The 24,840-nt window shown below is 47.0% G+C and overlaps 1 protein-coding gene across 8 annotated transcripts in view; it reads right to left on the minus strand.

Annotated features, from left to right (window-relative positions):
* Window positions 1-24,840, minus strand: part of cald1 (caldesmon 1) — a 186,699-nt gene that overhangs the window by 62,406 nt on the left and 99,453 nt on the right. Inside the window, exon 1 of one of the 8 annotated variants that reach the window (XM_033039565.1) lies at window positions 3,823-4,104. The exons of the other annotated variants lie outside the window; for them this stretch is intronic. Coding sequence (XP_032895456.1) covers window positions 3,823-3,869 — 47 coding nt within the window. The 5' untranslated portion in view covers window positions 3,870-4,104. Of the gene's footprint in view, window positions 1-3,822; window positions 4,105-24,840 lie in introns of those variants that run through there. 8 annotated transcript variants of the gene reach the window in all.

Below are 24,840 nucleotides of genomic sequence, written 5' to 3' on the forward strand. Positions count from 1 at the left end.
GAGGGACAATTAACCTACAAACCCGCACATCTTTGGGATGCGGGAGATTACCAGAGCCTGGAGAAAACCCACAGGGTCACAGGGAGAACGTGCAAACTCCACACAAACAGCAGCTGAGGACAGGATTGAACCTGGGTCTCCGGCGCTGTGAGTCAGCAGCTCTAACATCATGCTGTCCATGATTCACATTAAAAAAAACCACCTCACAATCATCCTTTAGCAAATAATCCCTTAAATGATTCAATTTTGTTTATCAAAAAGGATCACAATATACGCGCAAACAAGTCTGGAGACACAAAGAACTGTAGATGCTGGAATCTTGAGTAAAAAACAAAGTGCTGGAGTAACTCAGCAGCTGTGGAGGACATGGATAGGTGACGTTTTGGTTCGGCATCCGATCCATGTTCTCCAGAGATGCCGCCTAGCCCGCTGAGTTACTCCAGCATTTCGTGTTTTGTTTCAAATAAGTCTGGGACTTGCTGAAAATGCTGAAAACACTCAGCAGGTCAGGCAGCCTCCGCAGTAAGAGAAACAGTAAAATGTTTTGGGTTTGCTAGCCTTTTTCAGGACTGAGGAAAAGAGAAAACAAGTTAGCATTTACTGCAGAGATGGAGTGGGAGGGATGGGATAGAACAGAAGATGTTGGGATCAGAATATACTTCCTTGTCTGCATGATCCTTCGATCATAGAAAGGCTCGGGACAGAGAAAACTAAAAACTGAGCCAAAATGATGACTGTTATGATACAGACAGAAAGATAGAGTGTATCGAGTCCAGCAGTGTGTAATGCCCCCACAGGGGAGATGTTCTTCCTCAAGTTTACGTTGGGCATCTAATAACTAATTGGTGCACGCTTGAATGAATTGAAGGAAGATAATATTTTAATTCTTGGTAACACTGCAGGAAACAGCATACTAGTGGAAACAAAATCTCCTCACGGTATGCTTAGTTACTTCAGCATATTGTGCCCTTTAGTTTATTAACCAGCGTCGTGCAGTTCTTTACTTCTACAACAGGGACCAGGTGCTGTGTCTGTGGCTGGGATAGTGAGTTCCAGCGATGGAGACACAGGGAACTGCAGATGCTGGAGTCACAAAGTGTTGGAGGAACTCAGCGGGCCAGGTGGCATCCATGGAGGGAAAGAACAGGCAACGTTTCGAGTCGGGACCCTTCTTCAGACTATCCATTTCCCTCCGCAGATGCTGTCTGACCCACTGAGTTCACCCAGCACTTGTGTGTTTTGCCCATGATTCCAACATCTACAGTTCCTTGTGTCTCCTTGCGACCAGAACTGCACACAATAAGTCGCAACATTGGTAAGAAAGAGCACTAGTTAGAAGAAGGGTCCCCACCCGAAACATCACCTGCCCATATTGTCCAGAGATGTTGCCTGACCCATTGAGTTACTCCAGCATTTTGTGTATTTTTAAATTCAGCATCTGGTTTCAGTTAAACCAGCATTTAAACTAGTTCTTTGCATCTACTCTAGTTATTATTACCTTGCAATTATTTTCTACCACAAAAGTCAACATATCCTTGCTTATATTCAACTGATAACTTGCAGTCGCTTTTAGTTAACTAAGATTGTGTTTATGTATAGTAATACTTTTACTGAACTGTATGTGAAAAATGAATTTCACTGTAGCTCAGTACATGTGAAAATAAAGTACCATTGAACCATCTTTGCCTCACATTTGTTCAACAGGGAGCAGCTTGATCCTCGCAATGTTACTAGCTACGTGCGAAGACAGATCTGCCAATGTAGTCACAGTGTGCCCTGTTTCCTGGTCGGTAGATGTCAATAGAACAATGGCAAGCAGCAAAACTCTCCGACTAATCCCACCCTAAACACCAGGAGAAGCTGAGATAAGCTGGGAGCTGTGCGTGGGTTTAGCTTTTGAATGGGTTTCCACTCCTGCCAACAGCAAGACTACTGTCCAGCCACAAGTGAGTTCGCTGCCACAGCAGGCCAGCCCTCTCACAACAGACATCCGGAAAGGTTCACTCTCACAGGAGCTAAAACGCAGCTGTATTCTTTGTGATACTGTTAACTTACAATGCCACACTCCCTGTTAGACTTTAGACTTCAGAGATACAGCGCGGAAACAGGCCCTTTGGCCCACCGAGTCCGTGCCGACCAGCGATCATCCCGTACACTATCCTACACTAACACTATCCTACACACTTAGGGCCAATTTTACAATTTTTTACCAACGCCAATTAATCTACAAACCTGTACGTCTTTGAAGGGCGAGAGGAAACTGGGATACCCGGAGAAAACCCACGTGGTCACAGGGAGAACATATAAGCTACATACAGGCAGCTCCCCTAGTACGGATTGAAAGGGCGCTGTGAGGCAGCAAATCTGCCGCTGCACCCCTGTACCGCCCAGATGTGCTGCCCGTTGAAGTGAGCAACATGTGTATTGATTAATTGAATTGATTGATTGAAAGATACAGCATGGAAACAGACCTTCAGCCCCCAAGTCACTCCGACCATCGATCACACGCTCACACAAGTTCTATGTTATCCCACTTTGTATCCACTCCCTGCACACCAGGAGCAAGAGGGCCAATTATCCTACAAACCCACACATCTTTGGGATGTGGGAGGAAACCAGAGTACCTGAAGGAAACCCATGCGGTCACAGGGAGAACGTGCAAACTCGACACACCGACAGCACCCGAGGTCAGGATCGGACTCGGTCCTCCGGCGCTGTGGGGCAGCAGTTCTACCAGCTGTGCCACTGTGCTGCCCTTAAACCTTTGTCTGTGCTGATTTTATTAAAGGCGCTAAACAGGACCAAGTTAAAATCAAACTGGCCCATGCTCTTCTAAACCGTTCCGATCCATGTACCTGTCCAAGTGTCTTTCAAATGCTGTTATAGTACCTGCCTTACCTATCTCCTCTGGCAGCATGTTCCATACACCCACCACCCTCAACCTTAATAGGTTCCTATTTATATGTTCAGACCAGTCTTACTGTCTCCGACTACATTTTATCTCTGTTTGCATTGTTGTTAACTTCTCCCAGCTAATAATGATAACGGCTAACTACAAGAATGTCTGAAGAAGGGTCTCGACCTGAAACGTCACCTATCCCTTTGTTCCATTGATGCTGCCTCACCCGCTGAGTTTCTCCCGTATTTTTGTCTACCTTATCCTTGATCTCCATCCCCTTTGTCTTATTTTCACAACTTACATTCCTTATCTATGTATCTCCCTCTCCCTGACATCAGTCTGAAGAAGGGTCTCAACCCACAACGTCGCCCATTCCTTCTCTCCAGAGATGCTGCCTGTCCTGCCGAGTTACTCCTGTGTTTTGTGTCTATCTTAGGTTCCTAATTAAGTCTTTCCCCCTCTCACCTTAAACCTCTGGTTTCTGATTTGCCTACTCTGGGTAACAGACTGAGCATTCACACCCCACCCCCACCCCCACCATTTTATACACCTCGGTATGATCACCCCCATTAATCTCCTTTGCCAGGAACAAAGCCCTACCCTGCCCAACCTCTCACTGTAGCTCAATCCTGGCAACATCGTAAATCGTCTCTGCGCTCTTTCCAGCTTAATGCACGCTGCTGGAGGGACTGGGTAGAACCAAAAGCCTATTGAAAGGCCTGTATCTGCCGAGCACCCCATGTAGAGTGGACAAGTATACACCCCCGTCATGTGTGTCCTTTGTTTGGCACTTTGATCTGTTCTCGACGAGGTAAGGGAGGGGACACTGCATCTTTCATTCACTGCAAACACGATCTCCCCCTCACACACACATACACACACAGTAAATCACATAGCGGGGGGAGGTTTAGAGCAGCACTTACTCGGAGAAAGATGACCAGTTCTGCCCGTTGTTTGCTTTGTCTGCCATCCCTGAAAGGACCAGGTTCCAGGAGCGTCCGACGGGGATTATGTTTCACTGTTGAAGTGAAGTTGCTTGCAGGAGCAGCTAGCTGACTGTCTGCGCTGTGTGAACCATCGCCTTTAAATACCCTGCCTTTCTCCTTCCACGCCGTGCCGTTACTCACACATCTCATGCAGCCCTTGTGCTGTGCACGGCCACAACTGACCTGAAACACCTCATACTTACAACAAGACACACTATAATCACGCCTACAGTAGCCCCAGCATCACGTGAACAGTGATCGCTATAGTATTGTCTCTAATAGAAGCGCTCCTCCAATTCTCCTGACATTGGAAGCAAAACATAGACAAATAGGTGCAGGAGCAGGCCATTCGACCCTTCGAGCCAGCACCACCATTCTAAAATCAGTTCCCCGTTCCTGCTTTTCCCCCCATAGCCCTGAGCTATATTTAACTCTCTCTTAAAAGCATCTAGCAAAGTGGCCTCCACTGCCTTCTGTGGCAGAGAATTCCACAGATTCACAACTCTCTGGGTGAAGAAGTTTTTCCTCATCTCAATCCTAAATGGCCTACCCCTTATTCTTAAACTGTGATCCCTGGTTCTTGACTCCCCCAACATCGGGAATATTTTGCCTGCATCTAGCTTGTCCAATCCTTTAAGAATGTTATGTTTCTATAAGATTTCATCCTTCTAAACTCCAATGAACACAAGCCCAGTCGACCCATTCTTTAATTACTGCTTTTTCATCAGCCTTTACCTTTGCCTTGTCCACTTGGAGAATTAATTTGTGTGCAGGAAGGAACTGCAGATGCTCGGTTTAAACCGAAGTAGCTGGAGTAACTCAGTAGGTCAGGCAGCATCTCTGGAGAAAAAGGAATAGGTGGCGTTTTGGTTTGAGATCCTTCTTTAGACATTAGTTTAGTTCAGTTTGAGGGATGTAGCATATTCACCGTTGAGGATTTCATTCATAAGATCATGTGATAGGAGTAGAATTAGGCCATTCGGCCCATCAAGTCTACTCCACCATTCAATCATGGCTGATCCATCTCTCCCTCCTAACCCCATTTTCCCGCCTTCTCCGCATAAACTCTGACACCTGTAATAATCAATAATCTATCTATCTCTGCCTTAAAAATATCCATTGACTTGGCCTCATTGACAATGCTCCATTTCTATCATTAAAACATTTCTATCTTTACAGACAGTACATCTGTTTTGTCCCCGTTCCTCACACAGGCAGAGAATCACTTTGCAGAATGAGATGGTGCAGGTGCTTTTCATTCCCACTGCATTATTAATAATCAGTGGAGTTCACATTTCCAAAACTTGCTTTGGTCGGGTCAATTGTTTGATTGATTAACAGATGCGGCGTGGAAACAGGCCCTTCGACCCACGCTGACCATCGATCACCCGTTCACACTAGTTCTACGTTATCCTGCTTTCGCAAAGACATTTGGACAGGTACAGTTGGGCGACAGGTGGAGCAACAGAGATCCAGTTTTGATCCTGACCTCGGGTGCTGTCCGTGTGTGGAGATTGCACGTTCTCCTTGTGACCGTGGGGATTTCCTTCGGGTGCTCCGGTTTACTCCCACATCCCAAAGATGTGCGGAGTTTTAGGTTAATTGGCCCAGTGTAAATTGCCCCTGGTGTGTAAGGATGAGAAGGTGGGATAACATAGAAACTGGTGTGAATGGGTGATCGATGGGCCGAAGGGCCTGTTTCCATCCTCTATCTCTCTAAATACTCTCAGGAAAATAGATAGGAAATGTTTAGAGGAATATGGGCCACACTTTTGCAGTCACTCCCCACACACTAGCTTTATCTTTCAATCAATCAATGCCCTATCTCTCAATCACTCAATCAAAAATATTTAACACCCGACATGTAAAGAGAAATCAGGGGAGATGATCTGTAAAGCAGCAGCTGCATTTTTTTGTGCCTCCAAGATGATCCAAAATGTGTTCAATGTGATGGTTTAAGTATTGTCTTAAAGGAAAGAATGTTAGGGGGATGGAGAGGCTTAAGTTGAGAATCCCTGGAATTATAGCTCAGGTTGATTGTGGTTCAGTATCCATTGAACTTAGGTCAGGCAGCATCTGTGGAGGGAATGGACAGGCGATGTTTTGGTCGGGACTCTTCTTCAGACTGCTGGAGTGTGGGGGGAGGGGGTGCGGGGTGGGGGGGGGGGGGGAGAATGCTGGAAAAGAGAAGTGGGGGCAGGGCAAATCCTGGCAAGTGATAGGTGGAGGTAGACAGAAGTGCTGGAGAAACTCAGCGTGTGAGGCAGCAACTATGGAGCGAAGGAAATAGGCAACGTTTCCAGTCGAAACCCTTCTTCAGTTTGCCCTTCTCCCCTTTTACAGATGTGGGTTTCCTTTGGTACCATGCTGTATTCCTCTCCCTACACCTTTAATAATTACTATAATACTCAGTGAGTAATCACCTGACACTAGCTATAATTAAACTCATGGGATATATGTACAGTGTATACCCAAAACTTTGCCTGTCCATTCCCTCCACAGATGCTGCCTGAGTTCCTCCAGCACTTTATGTTTTGACTAACAATAATATGTTGTTGGTATTCATTATATATATTTTATTATTAATGCATTAATGCAACAATGCATTTCGTTGTCTCTGTACTGTACACTGACAATGACAATTAAAATTGAATCTGAATCTGAATCTGAATTATTATGGAGGAACTCAGCAGGTCAGGCAGCAACTGCGGGGGGAATGGACAGGCAAAGCTTCGGGTCAGAAAACTTCTTCAGGTAATTATGTTGTTATGACAAACATAAAATGTTTAGAATATGTATGGGAGCATCTGTGCAAAGTTAGATTTCCGCGAGTCAGGTCATTCATGACCCAAGGATTCCCCGTATTTAATGCCCTTTCTGTTTGTGGTCTCTCTGCAGGCTGAGAACTTCATCTCTTGAGTGTCTGCCCTCCATTGTCCACTTCCATGTCAATTCTTTCTCAAGATTCCATCTTCATAATCAGAGCCACCACCACCGCCCACAACAATCTCTTTCATGAGCCCCCTCTTAATGTCTGTTGTCACCAGAGGAGGCATAAGAGTGGGTGTGGCTTCCAAATGACCGCATTCAAATCCACCTCCGTCTCTCTCCCTGTCACACATGCAGGCACACACAGACCTCACGTACACCACACACACACACACACAGAGAAGCACACACATGCGGAGATACACACAGGCACCACACAAACATCACACACACTCACCGAACCACACAAATGCTGTTACATACACACAGAAACATGCATACACACAGAAACACACACATACATAGAAACACACACAAACACACACATAATCTAACTGTATTCCTCTATTCACTCTGCACTTTAACATTGGTGACGTGCACCTTAACATTTCTGTCCTGTTTGCCTCACCCCTTACAAAGGTTGCCTGGACACCCATCTCATTGGCTCTCCCACCGTCGCTGCCAATGCTTCATTGCTACACAATGGCAGCTCTTACAATTGGGCGTCCAAATAAATGACAAAAGTGTCTTTCTTGTTGCTCCTGGATAATATGGCTTGTACGTTCTTGTAGGATCTGATTCATTTGTTGCCACCAATGGTCATCGTGGACCAGTGCTGACTAAGGCACTGACGACAGAGACCAGCAGAACACTGGCAGCTCTCAGTAATGTAGCGGTGCTTCAGTGAAAGCATCGACATCTTGTCATTCACATTCACAAGGGCCATTATTACGGAGGCCTTCGCAGATACATGCTCAAACCAATTTTGATTCTTGCAAGAAGTTTGTTCTCAAAGTTAGTGTTTTTGCTGACGATTTAATGTTTAATTTTTTTACGCAAAGTTGCTGGTTGAAGTGATATTAGAGAAAATGAGGAAAAGCTTGACACAACAGCTGAAATACTCAGGTACACCTTCAGATGGAGAATAGATAGGGTGAATGCAGAGTCTTTTACCAGAGTTGGGGAATCTAATACTAGAGGACAACATTCTAAGGTGAGGGGGGAGATATTTAATAGGAACCTGAGTGGCAACCTTTTCACTCAGAGGGTGGTGGGTATATGGAACACAAGCTGCCAGAGGAGGTAGTACATGGATCAGACAGGTCTGGAGGGATAGGGGTCTAACACAGGCATGCGGGACTTGTGTAGATGGGGTATCTTGGTTGGCATGGACAAGTTGGGACGAAGGATCTGTTACTGTGCTGTACGACCTGAGCAGGGTATTGGTGGGAGAGGTTGGGTAAAACTGGAGAAAAATGCTCCAGATATCTCTTGTGTAGGAAGGAACTGTTGGTGCTGGTTTACACCGAAGACAGACACAAAGTGCTGGAGTTACTCAGACGGTCAGGCGGCATCTCAGGAGAAAAGGAATTGGTGACTTTTTCGGTCGAGACCCTTCTTTAGTCTGCTGCCTTCAGAGATGCTGCCAGACCCACTGAGTTACTCCAGCTTTTTGTGTCCATCCCCAAATTTCTACTAATCTGAGATCAAACTAGGTAAAATACTTATTACGGAAGCATTTCACTGTTAGTTGTGGCATTGCTGACCCTGTCAGTTGTGGAACCACCAACAATGTTGCTGAGATGAACTATTAAGCGCAGTAAAAGATCTGATAAAAGTGGCGTGGGGCAGGCTGGTTACATAGGCTATGCCTACACACTCTCCCCACCCCAGCCTGCCCCTTCATTCTAAGCAACCATGATGTACAGGGAAGAAAGTCATTGGCCCAATTATCAATGGGCAGAGATCAACAAAACAATGCTTGCTGTCCAAATCTGCATCAACAAAACATTTAATTTTAATCTTGGGTAAAAGGAAGCGGAGTTTTAAAAATAAAGGACTCAAAGTGCTGGAGTAATTCAGCGGGTCAGGCAGCATCTCTGGAGAACATGGAAAGGTGATGTTTCGGGTCGGGACCCTTCTCCAGACTGAAACGTCACCTACCCAAGTTCTCCAAAGATGCTGCCTGACCCGCTGAGTTACTCCAGCACTTTGTGTCTTTTTTTGTTGTAAACCAGCATCTGCAGTTCCTTGTCTCTACGTGGTATTTTTTTCCGAATCGCCCTTGCCGTCAGAAAATGGTAATGATTCTACAATTCTATAATGCTAACTTTAAATCAAATTCCACTGGCTGTAGATGTTCCTGCAAAAGGAAATAGCTAGTCCTATTCATTCCTTTATTACATCCCTTAATATCTTTATCGGGTCAAAGGAATAACGTTTCAATGCCCTGCCTTTCTCAGTCATTGCTGCAGGGGTTGTAGGGTAAGCGATAGTGAGGGCCAGATACTGGAGGTGAAGGCTAATAATTAATGGGTGAGGATGTGGATTGTGTTGATCTGGTGACAGGAAACGGCAGACTAAGCCTCACAGGAATGTCATTGATTATGCATGCAGCCAACATTGTAACAGAAATTTGGATTTACTGTTAATGAATTTAGACTTGTGGACAATCATCTCATTCTGTTTGTGACCTAACTCAGTCTTTCTGAGTTCCATCTGTAATTAAGACTTTGTTGTATTGTTAATCTCTGCAAAATCTTGTTACTGTTAATCGAGTCCCTGAGTAACCTCGTCATCTGAGAATATAAAAAATGTACCAAAGTCACACTCGGGAGATAGACACTAAAAGCTGGAGTAACTCAGCAGGAGGGGATCATGACAGAAACTTCCTCGTGGCGATCCCCGGAAACGACGACACGATGCATCGGGCGATCAATTCTGTCAACATGTTGGGCGACGACGGAAGCCAACAGCGAGCTTTGCGCCGTCTAAAGGGCCTGTCCCACTTCGCTGTCATTCGCTCGCCATTTACGCGACCTGCTAGCGCTTGGGTAGCGCGGGACGGGCACATGGAGTGGCGTGGAGGAGTGTGGATTTCGTCCTGCACTAAATCTTGGCGCGCCACCGGCCTGTCGCGTAATTGACGGCCAAAGTGGGACAGGCCCAAGACCCTGGCGCGACGTAAAGTCTCACCTCCAGCTGCAGCAGAAGCAGGCAAACGATCGCCGAGCTCGGCCTGGGGCTCACGGCCGTTGCGGATCCGGATCCGCCCCCACTCCTACTCCCAGAGCGGGGCCAAGACAATTGGAGATAGACACAAAATGCAGGAGTAACTCAGCGGGACCGGCAGCATCTCTGGAGAGAAGCAATGGGTGACGTTTCGGGTCAAGACCCTTCTTTCAGACTGAAGAAGAGTCTCGATCCGAAATGTCATCCATTCTTTCTCTACAGTGATGCTGTCGGTCCCACTAAGTTACTCCTGCATTTTGTGTCCATCTTCAAATGACGTAACGCGCTCCAGACAGCTGTGTGGACGCATGATGACGCGCGCGACCATCGCGCGACAGTCACGACCGGCCTGTCACATAAATGACGGCAAAGTGGGACAGACCCTTAACACACGAGCAAACAAACTCAGCGGGGCAGGCAGCATCTCTGGAGAGAAGGAATGGGTGATGTTTGAGTCTCTGCAGTGCCTTTTTTCACACTTGGGAGGTCAGCTTTGTCTGGCTAAATCGTCCGTTACTTCGAACCCCAACTCTGGGTGGCCGTTCCATTTTTATTCCTACAGTCATCAACTTAGATGCTTAAAGAATTAATTCATCAGTCAGGGAAATTGAGTAAAGAAGTTTGGATGTGTAGGAGGGAACTGCAGACGCTGATTTAATCCGAAGAAAGACACAAAAAGCTGGAGTAACTCAGCGGGACAGGCAGCATCTCCGGAGAGAAGGAATGGGTGACGTTTTGGGTTGAGGCCCTTCTTTAGATTTTTTCAGTTTTTTAAGGTGAGAGGAGAAAGATTTAATAGGAACCTGAGGGGTGGTGGGTAAATGGAACGAGGGGCGTGGGTAAATGGAACGAGCTGTCAGAAGATGTAGTTGAGGCAGATACAATGACAATGATTAAGAGTCAATTGGAAAGGTACATGGATAGGAAAGGTTTTGCGCGGGATATTGACCAAACGCAAATAGGACTCACACAGATGGGGCACCTTGGACAGCGTGGACTAGGAAGTTGGGCTGAAGGGCCTGTGTCCGTGCTTTATGACTGTGACATTCTTCTTAACATTTAGCCTTCAACCAACATGGAGAATATTGTGTGGGTATATTAAAGGTCCATCTATTACAAATTTTCCAGTCATGAAGTCATTGGTAAAGTTAATGCTGCAAACTTCGATCAGGGCTATCCTTGTGAATGTTTATATCTGGCGATTTACTTTTAAATACCATTGCAATCATTGAACGATTACTTACCGGGGAAGTGCCAGAGGGCTGAGAAAGATTCCTTAAATGAAGGAACAATACAGGGTTTAAAATCATTCATTTACAATCCATTTGCTTCAGTTTACGTGGTTTCACTTTAAATGATTTGCAGCTGTGTGATATTATTTCATAATGGTGGCTGGAATCCAATGCAACATTCCCCAGGAGTGTGTAAACCCACTTTCACTATTCGCCTGTTTGTGTGCAGACCTGTAGACTGCTTCTTTACTCTAGAAGCAAAGTGACAGATCCCCTCCACCATCCTCCCTCCATCTCCATCACCACTCTGAGGGTGATATTGATTTAGTTTAGTTACGTTTAGAGATGCAGCGCGGAAACCGAGCAGCGATCCCCGCACATTGCCACACACTAGGGACAATTTTACATTCATACCAAGCCATTTAACCTACAAACCTGTATGCCTTTGGAGTGTGGGAGGAAACCAAAGATCTCGGAGAAAACCCACATAGGTCACAGGGAGAAGGTACAAACTCCGTGCAGACAGCACCCATAGTCGGGATCGAACCCGGGTCTCTGGCGCTGTATGCGCTGTAAAGCGGAAACTCTACCGCTGCGCCACCGTGCCGCCCTGATTTGATATACCATAAGTGGGCAAGATATCACGGCAATAGTTTAGTTTAGTTTAGATACAGCATGCAAACAGGCCCTTCAACCCACCGTTTCCATGCCGATCAACAATCACCCTGTACACAAGCACTATCCTACACACTAGGGACAACTTACCATTTTTACCAAAGCCAATTAATCTACAAACCTGTATGTCCTTGGAGTGTGGGAGGAAACCGGAGCACCCGGAAAAAACCCACACAGTCACGGGGAGAACATACAAACTCCGTACAGACAGTACCCAAGGTCTGGATCAAACCAATTTATTGCTGCCCCAGTTGGTTGGTAGACATTCATAAAATATCGGGTACATACAAGTACATTAAGGCACAGGGCTTCATAGTGGCACAGCGGTAGAGTTGCTGCCTTACAGTGCTTGCAGCACTGGAAACCCGGGTTAAATCCCGACTACGGGTGATGTCTGTACGGAGTTTGTACGTTCTCCCCGTGACCGCGTGGGTTTTCTATGATCTCTTTGGTTTCCTCCCACACTCAAAAGACGTACAGGTATGTAGGTAAATTTGCTTGGTCCCTCGTGTGTGTGTAGGATAATGTTAATGTGCAGGGATCGCTGGTCGGTGCGGGCCTGTTTCCGGGCTATATCTCTAAAACTAAAATGAAAGAAGTAATGTATGGGTGAACTAACCTTCCAACCCAAAGGCTTTGGGATGTTGGGGGAAAATGGAACACCTGGAAGAATCTACGTGGCCAATGAGAGAACGTGCAAACTCCACACAGACAGCATGCAGGTTTCTGTCATGTTAAGGCAGTGGCTAGATGAGCATGAAGTACCTGATCATTGCACTGATTAAAAGATACAGAATGGCAAAAAGGCCCTCCAGCCCATGCCGACCATCGATCACCCATTCACACTAGTCCTCTGTTGTACCACTTTCTCATCCAATCCCTTCACACAAAGGACAACTTACAGAGAGCCAATTAAACTACAAACCCGCATGCCTTTGGGATGAGGGAGGAAACCAGTGCGCTCAAAAGAAACCCACACGGTCACAGGGAGAACGTGCAAACTCCACACACAGACAGCATCCGAGGTCAGGATCGAACCCAGGTCTTTGGCGCTGTGAGGCAGCGGCTCTACCAGCTGCGCCACTGTGCTGCCCTCTGTGCCACTATAACTCCCATAGAAGACAAACAGGACCTCTCACCAGGAAGCATCATGTTTTATCACAAATGCTGTTTAGCAAGAGACAATCACTTCAGTCTGATTCCCCTACTCTGGGTGAAAGATTTCCTTCGCTCCATAGATGCTGCCTCACCTGCTGAGTTTCTCCAGCACTTTTGTCTACCACCAATAACTTCACTTAGTTTAGTTTTAGTTTTGTGTCGAGATGCAGCATGAAAACAGGCCCTTCAGCCCCGTGGAGTCTGCGCCGACTTTTGATCCGGTTTAAAAGTGAACTGGATACATAGTTGAATATAAAGAACAGAACCAGCTGCATGACATTTGATTGGAGTAGGAGAGGGTTTAGGGGTCAAGTGTGTTTGTTATTGCAATTTTTGTAAAGTCGTCTTTTCACATGTAGGAATTGGCAAATAAAAGACAGGATACAAGATTGATGACTTGGTCATACTGATGCAGTTAACAAGGTGGGCTAGTTGGATTATGATTTCCCAGTATGAGGTGAAAACTTGATAAACTCAAATGCTTGTTTCCTTTCCAATTGTGTTTTGCACCAAAGTATTTTTTTTAGACAGAGCTTCTTTTATTTTGCAGAATTTGTGTATTTCAAGTATAATTTATGTGTTTGTGTGCTTGTTTGAGTTTATCTGCCTGTGATGCTGTGATCTAATTCGGATAAGTGAGAGGTGTCACATTTTGGGAGGTCAAACCAGGCCAGGACCTTCACAGTGAATGGTAGGGCTCTGGGTAGTGTTGTAGAGTAGAGGGATCTAGGAGTACAGGTACACAGTTTCCTGAAAGTATGGACACAGGCTGATAGGGTGGTGAAGATGTTTTTTGGATCACTGGCTTTCATTAGTCAGGGTATCAAGTATAGACTTATAGACATTGGATTGTTATGTTACAGTTGTACAAGACATTGGTTTGGCCACACACGGAATATTGTGTTCAGGTTTGGTCACCCTACTATAGAAAAGTTGCCATTAAGCTAGTGAAAGTGCAGAGAAGATTTATGAGGGTGTCGACAGGACTCGAGGGCCTGAGCTACAGGGAGAAGTACAGTAAGGTAGGCTATGACTTTATTCCTGTTGTGTAGGAGGGTAAGGAGTGATCTCATAGAGGTGTATAAAATCATGAGGGGAATAGATAGGGCAAATGCACAGAGTCTTTTACCCAGAGTAGGGGAGTCAAGTTTAGTCTGGACTTAGTTTACACTAATATTACTGAAGCCTACAAAGCCCTCCCCCTCCCCCACCTTGGTCAGTCTGACCACCTCTCTCTGTTCCTGCTCCCCAAATACACACCTCTGATCAGACGTGTGAAACCTACCACGAGGACAGTGAAGGTCTGGCCTGAGGGGGCTGTCTCTGTTTTACAGCAGCAGTTTCAGCAGACAGACTGGAGTCTGTTTGCTACCCAGTCCACCTTCAATTCACAAGTGGACATCAACTCATACACCTCAACAGTTATGGACTATATAAAATTCTGCACCGATAATGTCACTACCCACAAAGAAATAAAGACCTTCCCTAACCAGAAGCCGTGGATGAGCAGGGAGGTCAGACTCCTACTGAAGGCTCGCGATGCTGCTTTCAGATCTGGCGACGCTGAGGGATACAGCTCATCCAGGGCCAATCTGAAAATGGGAATTAGGAATGCCAAACTCAATCACAAACGGCGGATTGAGGAGCACTTCCATAACAACTCTGACCCCAGGCGCATGTGGCAAGGAATCAAATCCCTTGCCGATTACCAGAAAGTTAACACCCCTCCCCCAGACAACGCCACCCTTCCTGACGAGCTAAACCATTTCTATGCTCGCTTTGACCGAGATAACAAAACCCCAGCCATCAAAGTTGCTCCACCCCCAAATAAGCAACCACTCAGTCTCTCCACCTCTGCTGTACAAGATGCACTGAGCAAGGTGAATGAGCACAAAGCTGCCGGCCCCGATGGCATCCCTGGCCGGGTACTTAGGGCATGTGCTGGACAACTATCCCAAGTCTTTACCGACATTTTCAATCACTCACTGGCCCAGGGTGTTGTCCCCACTTGCCTCAAGACATCAACCATCGTGCCAGTGCCCAAACAGTCAGCCACAGGGAGCCTCAACGATTTCCGCCCAGTGGCACTCACCCCTGTCATTGCTAAGTGCTTTGAGCGGCTGATCTTGGCTCACCTCAAAGCCAGCCTCCCCCCCACACTGGACCCCCATCAGTTTGCCTACCGGGCCAACAGGTCTACAGAGGACGCCATATCGGCGGCCCTACACTCTGCCCTGACCCACCTGGACAACAACAACTCCTACATCAGGTTGCTGTTCATTGATTTCAGCTCCGCTTTCAACACTGTCATCCCCGCCATCTTGATCACCAAACTCAGCGGGCTTGGCATCTCCACCTCCCTCTGCAACTGGACACTGGATTTCCTCACCAACAGACCACAGTCTGTTAGGGTCAACAACCTCACCTCCACCACTATAACACTGAACACCGGCGTGCCACAGGGCTGTGTGCTCAGCCCTCTCCTCTACTCCCTCTTCACCCACGACTGCATCCCTAAGTACGGATCCAACGCCATCATTAAGTTTGCTGACGACACCACGGTGGTAGGACTGATCAGTGACAACGATGAGTCAGCCTACCGAGAGGAGGTCCAGCACCTGACAACCTGGTGTGCCAATAATAACCTCGTCCTCAACTCCAAGAAGACGAAGGAACTTATTGTCGACTTCAGGAAGGTCAGAGGGGGCAGACATACCCCCATCCACATAAACGGGACTGAGGTGGAGCGCGTCTCCAGCTACAAATTCCTCGGGGTACACATCTCGGAGGATTTGTCCTGGTCCCTCAACACCTCCAAGCTGATCAAAAAGGCACAGCAGCGCCTTTACTTCCTGAGGAGGCTCAAGAAAGCCCACCTGTCCCCCCAGATCCTGACCAACTTCTACAGGTGTACCATCGAGAGCATCCTGACCGCCTGCTTCACGGTATGGTACAGCAGCTGCACTGTTGCGGACAGGAAGGCACTACAACGGGTGGTGAAAACCGCGCAGCACATCATCGGTGCCCCGCTCCCTGCCATGGATGCCCTCCACCGAAAACGGTGTCTGAAACGAGCTGGGAAGATCATTAAAGACCCCTCCCACCCCAACCATGGACTGTTTGCCCTCCTCCCATCAGGGAGGCGGTACAGGAGTCTCAGGTCTCGTACCAGTAGGATGAGGAACAGCTTCTACAATCATACCGTCGCATTGCTGAACTCGGAGTCCCGCCGATAGATTCCTCCGGTCCCTCCGTCCCCATTGTTTAATTATTCTGTATTTTTTATTATTCTGCATCCTCTTTTTTTTTTTTTTTTTTTTTTTTTTTTTTTTTTTTTTTAATTTCTATATTGCACTACTACGGACTGACGCAAAACTGCATTTTGTTGTACCCATACTCAGTATTTGTGCAATGACATTAAAGTTGAATTGAATTGAATTGAATTGAATTGAATTGAATTGAATTGAAGAATCAATGGGAACCTGCTGGGCAACTTTTTCCACACAGAGGGTGGGTGTACATGACATGAGCTCCCAGATGAGATAGTTGGTACAGGTAGAATAAATATATTTAAAAGACGCTCGGATAGGTACATGGATAGGAAATATTTACTTTAATGAATCAATGACACTTTATTGCCACATGTACCTAGGTACAGTGAAATGTTTTAGTTTGCATACAACCCGGTAAAATCATGTAGCAGATCTCACCTAGGCTGCACACACGTGTCGCCACGATTTGGCGTCAAAGTTATAAAAGTTCACCGAACTTCAGTTCTACCTACTGCCAGCTGCCGCATGTGGCAACAGCCTCCCCCCCCACCCCCCCCCCCAAACATTTGGAGGGATATGGGACAATTGCAGACAAATGGAACTAGCTGAGATGCAGCATCTTGGTCAGCATGGACAAGTTGGACCGAAGGACCTGTTACCGTGCTGCATGCCACTATGACTACAAGCAGCAACATTGTATCTGTATCCCACAATACTTGTGCACAGGAGAATAAAATTGACCCGACCTGACTTGTTGTAAAGACATTTCACTGAGACAGTAAAGCCGTCACAAGCCAACAGGAGAGGAACATGAAGAAGGGTTTCGGCCCGAAACGTCGCCTATTTCCTTCGCTCCATAGATGCTGCTGCACCCGCTGAGTTCCTCCAGCAATTTTGTGTACCTAGGAGAGGAACATGGGATTGACTAAGTAATATCAGCCAAAATAATGAATAAAAAATGCAAAAGAAAACAAATTGATTGCAAATAAAGAATGTATTTCATTGCCTTATTACATTTCTCTTATACCCTTTTCTTTTAATGCATGTTTTTTTGCCATATTGAACAAGTCGGTAGCTCACATTAATTTATTGTCACGTGCACCGCACAGTGAAGAGCTTTTGTTGCGTGCTAATCCGTCAGCGGAATTATGCCAATCGAGCCGTCTACAGTGTACAGACACATGATAAAGGAAATATCGGGAATAATGTTTAGTGCAATTTCAATCAGAGATAGTCCGAGGGTCTCCAATGAGGTGGATAGTAGCTCAGGACTGCTCTCCAGTTGTTGGAAGGATGATTCAGTTGCCTGATAGCAGCTGAGAAGAAACTGTCCCTGAACCTGGGTACCTTTTGCCCAATTGGAGAAGTACGGTGCAGTTTAGTTTACGGTCACGTGCACTGAGCTACAGTGAAACATTTTTATTGAATGCTAACCAGTCAGTGGAAAGACAATACCTGATTACAATCAAGTCATTTACAGTGTACAGATACAATGTTGTACTTCCGGTGGCGCTGGTGCCAGCTGCCTCCACCTTCAGCCCGGTATCTTTTTTTTTTTTTGTTTGTTTTGTTATGTTGAAGTGTGTGTTTTTTATTTATTTTTTAATGTTTTGATGTGGGGGAAGAGGGTACGGTAAGGGGGATACTGTCCTTCAGTCGCTTCCTGGAGAGGACGCGACTATTATTCGAGTCGCGTCCTCGCCCTCCCCCCCCTGCGGCCTACCTACTGGATTGGCACGGCCTTTCCTGCCTGGACCGACCAGAGCTCCAGCAGCGGCGGGACAGTGCTGATACATCGCGGGGCTGGCGATGTCTTACCGGGGATCGCCGTCTGGAGCCCGGAGTGCTGGGCCTGCGGCACCGACATCCTGGAGCTGTGGTTCGCGTGCTCCCAACGCGGGCGGTGCTGACAAACATCGTGGGGTCCTGCGACTCTGCCCGGCTCGGCCTGCGGACTCGGGAGCTGCGGACTCCGGTGGGAAGCGGCTGATCGGGAGGTCCGGGCCGCTGAGGAGGATTTTCACCGTCGGGTTTCGGCGTCGGCGTTCTATCAGCCCGGCGAGAGGGCCTGAGCATCGGGCCGCCCAGGGTGGCGACTGCGGGTGCTCGGAAGGCCCCGACCACGGGTGAACATCTGGGAAGATCGGAGGGTAGGCTGGCTAGACTATGGTGCCTTCCTCACCTTGGTGCCATTGTGTTATGTTGTGTCGTGGACTTTGTGTTTGTGCTTTTTTTTTAAATTCTATTTTATTTTTAATATGTTTTATTATTTATTTATTATTTATTTATTTTTATGATACTGACTGTAAAGGGAAATTCATTTCGTTGTCTCTAATTGAGACAATGACAATAAATTTGAATACAATACAATACAATAAGGGAATTACATTGATTGCAAGGTAAAGCCAGCAAAGTCCAATCAAGGATAGTCCGAGGGTAGTAGCTCAGGACTGCTCTCTGGTTGTGGAAGAATTATTCATATAACAGCTGGGAAGAAACTGTCCCTGAAAGTGGAGGTGTGCAAGGGGAGAAGAGGGAGTGATTATGCTGGTATTGCCAGTTTCCATCTTTTCAAAAGAACCAGCGCTTTAGACAATAAACGACGGACAATAGGTGCATGAGTAGACCATTTCGCATTTCGAGCCAGCACCACCATTCAGTGTGATCATGGCTGATCATCCACAATCAGTACCCCTTTCCTGCCTTCTCCCCATATCCCTTGACTCCGCTATCTTTAAGAGCTCTATCCAGCTCTCTCTTGAAAGCACCCAGATAATTGGCCACCACTGCCTTCTGAGGCAGAGAATTCCATAGATTCACAACTCTCTGGGTGAAAAAGTTTTTCCTCATCTCCATTCTAAATGGCCTTCCCCTTATTCTTAAACTGTGGTCCCTGGTTCTGGACCCCCCCAACATCGGGAACATGTTTCCTGCCTCTGGCGTGTTCAATCCCTTAATAATCTTATATGTTTCAATAAGATCCCCTTTCATCCATCTAAATTCCAGAGTATATGAGCCCAGTCGCTCCATTCTTTCAACATATGACAGTCCCGCCATCCCGGGAATTAACCTTGTGAACCTATGCTGCACTCCTTCAATAGCAAGAATGTCCTTCCTCAAATTTGGAGACCAAAACTGCACACAATACTCCAGGTGTGGTCTCATTATAGCCCTGTACAACTGCAGAAGGACCTCTTTGCTCCTATACTCAACTCCTCTTGTTATGAAGGCCAAGTACAAGTACAGCAGCGAGCTCTCTGTGTGGTGGGATTCTGCCTTCTGAGTGATGACTGTCCACTTGCCCAGGATGGCCAGTAATGTGTCTCTATGGTTAGTGACAGATGTGGGTAGGGCTGGCCTCGTCTCTGTGAAGGTTCTCCCCTGTGCCTCTCTCAAATTCACCCCCAGGGGAACAGTCTGCACAATCCTTGGCATTTCCTGCATTCCGCAAATCCGGCATTTGTTGGGCTACTCAAAAATAAACACTGCCTTACAGTCATTCAGCTCAAAACCAGCCTGCAACTCAATGTGGACAGTTAGTATGCTGGTACAGGACATTCTCATGGCTAGTAAAGAAATACAAAGTGCTGGAGTAAGTCAGCGGCTCAGGCAGCATCTCTGGGAGACACGGATAGGTGACATTTCGGGTCAGGTCTGAAGGAGGATCCCGACCCGAAACATCACTTATCCGTGTCCTCCAGAGATGCTGACCTGCTGAGTTACTCCAGCACTTTATGTTTATTTTTCCAAACCAGCCAGTTCCTTAAATAGTTGTAGTTCCTTAAAAAGGTAATGAAGTGCTGGCATACCCTTCCCACACCCTTACTTTATCCCGCCACCAACTCCTTCCCCTCCCCAGTGTCCCACCTGGACTCACACATATTACTCCCCTCCACCCTCCCCCTCCACATACCTTCTCAACCCCCTGAATTTGTAGTCGGCAGGGCAGTACTCTGCATATCGCCAACTTGGATGTGTTGTGCACACTAACATGCTGTTATTCCCCCCCCTCTAAAACTGTCCAGTGAAGGTGATTTGTCATATTGTTGTCTAGTTTATTCCATTCCCTTAAAGTTCTTACAAAGAATGAGTTCTTATCAATATCTGTCTTGGCGAATGGGGTTTCTATTTGCATATCATTTCTCTTTCTTGGTCTCCTTTCTGTTGAGTATGTTATGTATCTATCTGCAGTTATGTCCATGATCCCCTTTTGAATCTTGTACAACATGGCTAGTCTGTTCCTTGCCCTTCTGGTTTCCAGCGTTTCCCACTACATTCCTTCCTCTAGCTTCACAATTCACAACTCATCAATCCTTTTGTGTCACACCTTTCTTCTCATCTCTGGCCTTTGTCTGATCATCTGCCTATCAAAACACTCCATTGCCAGTGTTCTCCGATTACCTGCCACGCTTTGTCCTGAAGAGAGACACTAAAAGCTGGGGTAGCTCAGCGGGTCAGACAGCATCTCTGGAGGAAAGGAATAGGTGACGTTTAGGGTGGAGACCCTTCTTCAGCCCGTTATCCTTCCTACGCGCTTTGTTCTTTCCCTCCTCTCTTCCCGCTTTCTTCCCCTCCCACCCACAGTCAGTCTGAAGAAGGACCCTGACCCAAAGACTTCACCAATCCATGGTCTACAGTGATGCTGCCTGACCAACTGAGTTGCTCCAGCACTTTAAATCTCCTGCACGGTTCTGTGGGAACCATAATGTGCTTCCTGCATGTTGTGGTGATAGCCTAGTTTTCCAGCAGTTGTTGGAAAGTGTTTCCTAACTCATCCATCACACCAGCGCAGAGATCAGTACGTGAATAAATGCCATTTTGATTGCGTTCTCAGTTGCGTCTTTTCTTCATGTTTCGCTTTTGTTTCTGCTTTACAGCCGCAACAGTCTAATTAATGACACCCACCGTACATGTCTCGCATATTAAGGCCAAGGATCTCCCATGCCTGATGATAAGTTTAACTAACCTGCAGGCAATCTATAGTCCTCCACTCCCTGCATATCCATGCGCCTATCCAAAAGCTTCTTAAACGCCACTATTGATACCGCCTCCACCACCACCCCTGACAGTGCGTTCAAAACCTGCCCCGCACGTCTCCTTTAAACTTTGCCCATCTCATCTCAAACATGCTCTCTAGTCTTTGATATCTGCATCCAGAGTTTACCCTGTACAGAGGTATAGATAGGGCACAGTCATAATCCTTTTTCCCCAGGGTAAACATTTCAACGGCTGGAGGGTATAGGTGGGAGAGGGGAAAGGAGGGATTGATTGGTGTGTAAGTGGTCCTTGATTATTTTCTGTAGTTTTAGAGATACAGAGCGGAAACAGGCCCTTCGGCCCATCGAGGCCACACTGGCCAGCGATCCCTGAACATTAACATTATCCTACACTAGGGACAATTTTAACATTTATACAAGCCAATTAACCTACAAACCTATACGTCATTGGAGTGTGGAAGGAAACCGAAGTTCTCGGAGAAAACCCACGGGGAGAACGTACAAATTCTGTACAGACAGGACCCGTATTCAGGATCAAACCCGGGTCTCTGGCGCTGTAAGGCAGCAACTCTACCACTGCCCTTTACATTGGGGTTGGGAAGTTTGAGGTGATTCAGAAATGCTGTGGGAACACAAAGTGCTGGAGTAACTCAGCGGTTCAGGCAGCATCCGTGGAGCACATGGACAGAGAGATGTTTTGGGTTGGGACCCTTCTCCATGTGGGTGGTTGATGGGGTTTACAGAATTAGGGGTTGGAGAGTGAGATCAGTGGGCGGTCCAGAAGTCCGATGTAACGGAGGTTTATAATGGAACGTCTGGCTTGGGATGTCCCGAGTGTCCAACGGCCTGCGATCCATAGAACAATGTGAACTAATATCCAGGGTTGTACACAGATGGCATTCGAAGGGCATCAAATGCAGAAAGTGCATGAGATACACAGGGGCAAATTAGGACTGGGAGATCCCCCTGACATCCCTCAGGCACTGCAACTTTGTGACATGCAGCACTAAAGACATGCATCATGCGGTCGCATCTTGAGGCCATTGACTAACTTGGAACTTGTGCAGGTTTTGTCACGAGCATTAATCAGAAAGAAGAAGTAGCAACTGAGCCAGATCCACTGTGGACTTATTTTCTAGTGTCCCTTTCACAGAGGTGCAGTGTATTTTGGGAGATACAAGGAACTGCAGATGCCGGAATCGTAAGCAAAACACAAAGTGCTGATGGAGCTCAGCAGGTCAGACAGCATCTCTGGAGGGAATGGACAGACTACGTTTTGGGTCAGAACCCTTCTTCTGACTGAGTCTGGTGATGTTTTGCCTTTTGACCCTACTTCAGAGGAAGGTGATCACTAGAATCTCCTCAAAGTTGTGGGGATCGTGGGGAAAATGAGACTGAATCAGTCTGCAGAAGGGTTAGATGTGAGAAAAAGATCAGGTAAGTGCACAGTCTCTTGCCCAGAGTAGGGGAATCAGAGGACATAGGTTAAAGGTGAGAGGGGAAAGATTTAATAGGAACCTAAGGGGCAACTTTTTCACACAAAGGGTGGTAGATGTATGGAAAGGGCTGCCGGAGGTAGTTGAGGCAAGTACTGTTGCAAGTTTAAGAAACATTTAGGCAAGTACATGGATTAGATAGGTTTAGAGGAATGTGGACAAAATGCAGGCAGGTGGGACAAGTGTAGGTGGGACATGTTGGTCGGCATGTGCAAGATGGGCTGAAGGGTCTGTTTCCACGCCGTATGACTCTAAAGGGCCTGTCCCATGGGCATGCGACTCCATGCAGCAAGCGCGACCTAAAGGGCTTGTCCCATGGGCATGCGACTCCATGCAGCAAGCGCGACCTAAAGGGCTTGTCCCACCAGCATGCGCCTGCATGTGGCAAGTGCGACCAAGCCAGAAGCGGGAGCCGCGCGGAGGTCGAATGAGTGACATGAAGTGCGAGCGAAGTCCGTGGGAAGTTCGCAAGTGACGTACAGCGTCGAGGCGGCTGCGGGCCGGCGGGCCGTTGCTGTGCAGAATTTTTCAACATGGTCAGTTTTTCGGAGCCCCGCGCGATGTCAGGATCAGCTCCGCACAACTCCATACGACTCCGGCGATCGAAGTGGGACCGGCCCCGTGAGGCTGTACGGCTCAAGCGACCACATTAGGTCGCGCTTGCCGCATGGAGTAGCATGCCCGTGGGACAGGCCCTTAAGGGTCTCGATGCTGCCTGACTCACTGAGTTCCTCCAGCACTTTGTGTTTTGGGTAATCAGAGCTGGGGACCAGTATTCAAATACAGGCTGTGTTTTTCATCCATCATTAAGTGTGTGAGTGTGTGAGCCACACGTCCATTGCCTTGGCTGCTTTACAGGGAACCCCTGGCTCACTCTCCTGTGTCTTGAAGTTCTGCTGACTGTGCTGAAGCATAAAATTCACCCTAATGAAAAGGAGAAATGGCAAGCATGCGATCCAAAATCAAAAACGTGTTGAACAATCAGAATGGACAGATGCTGGAGTAACTCAGCGGGTCAGACAGCATCTCTGGAGAACATGGAGAGGTGAACAATTGCCATCTAATGCAACGCGTTTCTTCTAAAAAAAACAGAAGACACTGAAGAAGCATTTTTCCATGTAAATTGGGTGAAAGTGGTCAGACTGAATTCAGGCTGCAGTGAGCCTGTGTCATGAATGTAGACTACGTAGTAGAACTTCCAAATATTCCACAGATGTGCAAAAATGGCAAGCTGCCATCTGGGATTATTAGTATCACATGAAGAACATAAATCACGAGAAGTAAATAAATCTTGATATGGTTTTCATACAATATTAATAAGGTACATTTTCCGGTGCAGTTGCCAAGGCAGTGGGGCCTTGGAGCGGCATTCATGGTGCCTGGTGATATTGAACTGGGCTGATCCCGCAGAATCCTTTCCCCCAGGATGGAAATATCAAATATTAGAGGGCATTGTTTAAAATTCAGAGGGGCAAATTTAAAAGAGATGTGCGGGGCAGGCTTTTTTACACAGAGGGTGGTGGGTGCCTGGAACGCACTGCCAGGTGTGGTGGTGGAGGCAGATACGATAGTGGCGTTTGGAGATGCTGGGAATGGAGGAATATGGATTACGCACAGGTAGATATGAGATGGTCTTGGAATCATGTTCGACACAGACATTGTACATTGTACAGTGTTTATGTGCTGTACTGTATACTTGGTTCGATGTATATTCTATATACACTGGCATCATCCCCCAACTCTTTCTCAAGCTGCATTGGGCTGTGTTCTGCAACAAGCCAGGCTTTTTGATAGGCACATGGATATGCGCAGAGTGGGGAGATTGATTCTATGCAGGCAGATAAGAGTTGGTCTTGGCATCACGTTTGGCGCAGACACTGTGGGCCTACAAGCCTGTTCCTATGCTGTACTCTTCTATGTTTTAGGTTTAGCTTTAGAGATGCAGCACGGAAACAGGCCCTTCGGCCCACTGAGTCCGTTCCGACTGGCGATCCTCGTACACTAACACTATCCTACACACCAGCGACAATTGACAATCTTTATCGAGTCCAATTAACCTACAAACCTGTGCGACTTTGGAGTGTGGGAGGAAACTGGAGAAACCCAGGCAGTCACAGGGAGAACG

This window comes from Amblyraja radiata, chromosome 21 (assembly GCF_010909765.2).
Source record: "Amblyraja radiata isolate CabotCenter1 chromosome 21, sAmbRad1.1.pri, whole genome shotgun sequence".
In the NCBI taxonomy this organism is placed as follows: Eukaryota; Metazoa; Chordata; class Chondrichthyes; order Rajiformes; family Rajidae; genus Amblyraja; species Amblyraja radiata.